Genomic DNA, 5,483 nt, shown 5'->3' on the forward strand with positions numbered 1-5,483 from the left:
TGCGCTTTAATTAATTTTTTTAAAAAGGGCCATCATTTATTATTGTGTATCTGGAATTTGTGAATATTAATAATCTCTGAATATCTCTATATTTGAAGAAACTTTGTAGCTAAAAAAAAAAATGAATTAAAATCAATGTTCTAAAAAGCTTTCTTCTTTCAAAAAGCGAGTTTTAAATTAATAACAAAAGATATATTTTAAAGTATACAATATTTTTATTTTATTTCTTCAGAAATTATCGGAAGTTATTAAGTGAAATGTAGTATACACACATAGGCCATTATAAGTATTTTTACACAGGATATAGTATTATATTATATTATATGCATAACGAATATAAGTAGTACATCTCTATTTAATAATTAGCAAAATAGTAACAGTCAGTCAATGAACATTTGCTGGGGATGTAAACCAACATATTGTGCTAATCATCTACGTGATTTACGTTAAGAAAGTCTTGACTCTTCATTGCTATCAACTAATATTCTTCAAGCCAACTGATAATCCAACACAGTTATATAAATCTAATTTGACAGAAGCTATTATTCTTCAGGTAATATCAAATGACCGATGATAATAATCCGAGTTGCAGACCTTGATTATGAAGTTTCTTAAAGGGTTTATTTCCTGTGCATATAAGTTTTTTCGTGAACTATGTCAAAGCGCTGAGCTATCGAAAGCTTACACAACACTAGGATATGAAGATGAGAGTTTTTCGATAAGTTTCTGATTTTGTTCTTAATTTTCCAAAGTCCCGTTAAACGAAAATGTCTGAAATATTGTATTTAAAAGTTTTTATTTAATATGTGTTTGTTATGAATTATTCAGGATGCTTTCAGAAAACAGTGTAGAGTATCATGTTTAATTCAGTTGAACTCACATGAATTCAGTTGTTTCATTTGATAAATATAATTATTATACTTTCTAAATTAATAACTCATGCGTTTCGGGATACACCTTTCTTGCTTATAATGTGACATGAACTTGTCTAACGGAAATCATATTTTGCAACAGGGTGAATTAATAAGGATGGATTTTATTTCTCTCCTTTTTCACTAATATTATTTCATTTTCTTCCTTAGTGTTACCGATATTTTACTACTATTTTCTCCCAATAACGATTTAATCTCAGCTCTGATTATCGCCCAGGCAGGCCCATGAGGCCAGAGCCTACGACCCAGACTTCAGGAATCCCTAAATCATCCTATAATTTTTCTTAGTACTGTTTTTTCGTCCTAAATAAAGGAAGATGGGTATTGGGTGACCTGAAATACAGTCTGAGGCTGCTATGCCGAGGTCCACAGAGTGCATAAATCGGATCCTCGGTAAGATGCATTTTAGTTCACCTTCAGAAATTTTTTAAAAACTTTTAAATCTACATATTTATACATTAACAACGATGGCCATGTAAACTGGGGGTGTAGTTTTCTTCACTTCAATTTCAATTATAGCATTTTCAAAACTATTATTGACCTAAGATCTGCACTTGCAACAACATATTTTCTTGTATTTCAAAAATTTGTTTAACTTCATAATGGAGATTAGAAAAGTTTCCTAAGATTCATTTCGTTATTTTGATACCGTTATGTTATTCCTAAGTTTTATCTATAGTTCAGCTCTGTTAGTTTGTCATTTTACATTACAGCGTAAGGTTTGCTGGTGTGTTTTGCATATTAATTCTAAACGAACTCACACATTTATTAACAGTCATTATAATCATATAGAATCAATAATCAATTAAGGTTTCATAGTTTGGGAAAATATTAAAAAAATATTGTTTTCTAAACTATGAACCCCGTTTCCCCCTTTTTTTTTCAGTTTCAGGATAGCCAGTTAAACTGCGTTATTTTTATTCAATAAATTCCGTTAGAAAGGCACTCAAGATGCCTTCTATCTCCATCCATCATAGTCAGCTAAACCTAGTATGCTTTATAATAATCTAAATAATTAAACTCAATAAACTACTCTATAATCTACGAAAATTTTGCCGTTGTTTTATAAATTTTTATGTTTCTGGGGACATTCAAATTTTATGTTGATAAGGATTTAAGAATTCTTGCAGTATTATACTTCATTAACTTTTGACAAAAATATTAATATTTTGCAAATTAACTCACAACCGGTATCCTCAAGCGTTTTATTTCTAAATTTTAAACTAAGTGTACAAGGTGAGCCCTAGTAGTCTATGCCACGCCTTATTGGAAAATAATAGTTTCAGATTAAGCTTTAAAAATTGAAAACCACTAAAAATTTGGTAAAAATGGGCTTGGTTCGAGTCAGTATTGTAAAAGTTTGTAATTTCAGTTAGTCTTCACAGGCTTTTAAATTATTTACTTTATAGTTCTCTTCTTATTTTAAATTTATCGTGTGATTACGTGTTATAGTAAAATTGAAATTTAGTGCAGTAATAAATTAAGACTTGCAGTACGGTCTCACGCTTAAAAGCGGTTCATTTACTCAATTTGATTAACATATTTATTTCTATTGAATTCCTATTGCAAGTTCATATTTTTACATCGCATGGTTTCCACTGAATCATTTTGACCACTAGTTATGCGTTTTTGTACTGAAATTGCACTACTTAATCGTTCTTTCACGATTAAAATTTCTCTACGAATGTTAGAATTAAGCCAACCGTAAAGGATAGGATTACTGGTAGCAGAAGTCATCGCAATAATGTGACATATGACGAAGGATAAATAAAGATTTTGAGGGCTCATGGAAGTCGGATGAAAATCAGCAATCAAATTAAGAATATTCCATGGCAACCAAGTCAAACTGAAAACAATTGTTATAGTCAAGAGTACAATAGTCGCTCTTCGGTTTCTTCGTAATTCCTTTTGGACTCTGTCTTCACTAGGACGGTTGTTAAACTTGTTGAAACGGCTAACAGCATAGTTTAAATGAGATTCGATCCGTAAATGTGTAATAAACAAGACTAGGGCTGGAATTAAAAACTGGGCAAGAACAGTGATTACTGTGTATATTCCTTTGGCTTTTGTCCAAGGCCAACTTTCGATGCATTTTTCGTAAGTGTATATGCCCGGCAATCCAACATTTTTGATTGTCTGAGCATAAGAAATAGGACTTGAAAGTACGAAAGAAATCAGCCAGACACTAATAATACTACACATAACTCCTTTGTTTTTCTTTTTCCTTCCTGCTGGAAATGCGTTTAAAACGTTTTTGTGCCTATCAACAGCAATTACACTAACTGTTGCGGATGACAAGAAAACAGTCGATCCTTGCACAAATGGTACAAGTTTGCATAGAATTTCTCCTAGAATCCACCTTTTTCTGATGACAGCAACTAGAGTGAATGGTATGCAAAACACACACATAATCAAGTCCGCAATATTCAGATTTATGACGTAAGGATATCGTGGACTACAAATTTGAGCATTTCTTAGTATAATTCCCGATATCAGGAAATTGCTGATGACTCCACTAATGATAAGTGTAGAATATAAGCATATGATAATTATTTCCGTGTTTCGATCGAAAACTTTATCCTTGGAGAAATGTTGTTGAAGTTCCTTTTCCGCATCGTCTAAGCTAAAGTTGAGTCGTGGTAAATATGACAGGTTTTTACCACTGAGCTGATCAATCGATAGCTGAACTGATGACATGTCTTTTAACAGAGAATCGGTTTTTGCGGTATCAGCACCTGGAATAAAAAAAATGATATGTTATCAGTTACATATATTTTTGAAGTAAATTTCTAACATACATTCCATTACTTCTAGGCAAATTAAAATATCGATGCTTCTCTCATCCGCAAGAAAAGGTGGCATAAGTAAAAGAAAAGTGTAAAACGGAAGAGAAGTTTTGGAGTCTATTACTAGTATTTTATTGAAAACTAATCTGAAATGCAACGTTTCATACGTCGTTAGGCTACCTTTGAGTGCTTAAAATGCATTCCAGATTAACTGAAAATTTAGTTTGAAATTTCTTTTTGAACAGAAAAGAGCTAAGCTGGTATGTTGTATTCACTAACAAGATGGATTAGATTATTGTTTTTTACCTATTTTAAATTTATCTTTTTATTCTTCCTGATAAAAAGATGCTGTAAACACTCTGATACCCCATCTTCGTCCAGAAGAATATAAAATATACGCGTAAAACATTTTGTTTTTCCTTGAAGAAATGAAATCTTGCAGAAAGGTGCCTGAGGGATGTTTTCCCCACCTTAACTTACAAACTTTTTCTATTATTCATTCTAGTAGTGTTGTCATTTCCATCGCTTACAAAATTAAAGTATTGGAACACCCAGCACTAGTAATTCGAGTTGAGTTCATATCCCTGCAAACTTTCTGGCTGCATGGGCGTTCTGGGATTTTTCCTCAAGTGTAATGCTAATGCGAAAACTTTTGCCTAGAAAAACCTTCACATAGGCGCTCTTGTCAGTCAGACAACCTTCGTGTATTTTGTCATATTTGATTCAAATAAAATAATAATATTAGATTCGATATACGCTGTCAAAACTATTCAAATTAAAAATGTTTATCAAATTGTAATTCTGCTCAAGAAAGTAGATTGGTACTAATCTCGCTTACTTTATTATTGTCTCTCAATCACCGAAAGGAGTAAATCAATTTTGTTTCGCAAGTGATCGAATCTATTTTATATCTGAAGCAGCTAACATTTACATTGCTGACTTATAACGACTCTTTTACTGTTCGCGATAATTTTCGTTATACAAGATAATATCAAGATCATATTTACGTGAGGCAGCTGGTCGGCTAGTTAATTAACTATCGCAAAGCCTCGTGGGATATCTGCTTGAGAGGAAGCTTGCCTTCATAGAATTGTTTCTAAAGAAAATTAACTGTGTTTCTATATTAGGCATAGAAAAGGCAAAAAATTACACTCAGCCATCCCTGGGTGAAAGGCTAACTGCCAGTTTTTCCGCCACTACCCACTGGTAGGCAGATGAAACACCTGATTTCTGTTCTAAACCTTTTTAGAATATAGGCATCGATTTCGTCGGTATGAAACCTTCTTGCATCAAAACGGCACTTTCTTACAACTAATAACTTTTTGCTCACGAACTTCTCTTTCCTTACAACCAAACAGTTTTTCTGCAATAATATTTCTTTTACTTTCACATTTATAATAAAGATTTTACTTTGCAGATATGATGAAACTGAAAGGTATCGTTATCACTGTCTATTAACAGGTAACTGAACAATTTAACTGAATTAGGATCTTCTTCCAGTAAAAAGTACTTAATTTACGGAATTAGAAAGAAGAGAAAAAGAGCGATTAGATCTTTTCCCTTGAGTCATTTATCTTTTAAAAATGAAACAAATATTTCTGATTTGGGTACTTACGTATTATCCATCGACCATGAAACTATTGCCAAACAACGAGATTTAGCTCCAGTTATGGATAAGCGTGAGGTAACAACACACTCATTACATATGCGTTTTCGGTAGACTGATTGAGTTTAGACAAGCCATATTTTGTTTTTATGGTTTAGA

At 32.3% G+C, this 5,483-nt stretch overlaps 1 protein-coding gene across 1 annotated transcript; it reads right to left on the reverse strand.

Annotated features, from left to right (window-relative positions):
• Positions 1-258: 258 nt before the first annotated feature.
• LOC118192523 (neuropeptide F receptor-like) lies at positions 259-3,649 on the reverse strand. The gene has a single exon (XM_085808924.1). The coding sequence runs from the start codon at positions 3,627-3,629 to the stop codon at positions 2,493-2,495; it is 1,137 nt and encodes a 378-aa protein (XP_085665050.1). The 5' UTR covers positions 3,630-3,649; the 3' UTR covers positions 259-2,492.
• Between the last annotated feature and the right edge of the window lie 1,834 nt (positions 3,650-5,483).

This window comes from Stegodyphus dumicola, chromosome X2 (assembly GCF_044657685.1).
Source record: "Stegodyphus dumicola isolate Sdum_Otavi_A_Nest chromosome X2, ASM4465768v1".
NCBI classification, from domain to species: Eukaryota; Metazoa; Arthropoda; class Arachnida; order Araneae; family Eresidae; genus Stegodyphus; species Stegodyphus dumicola.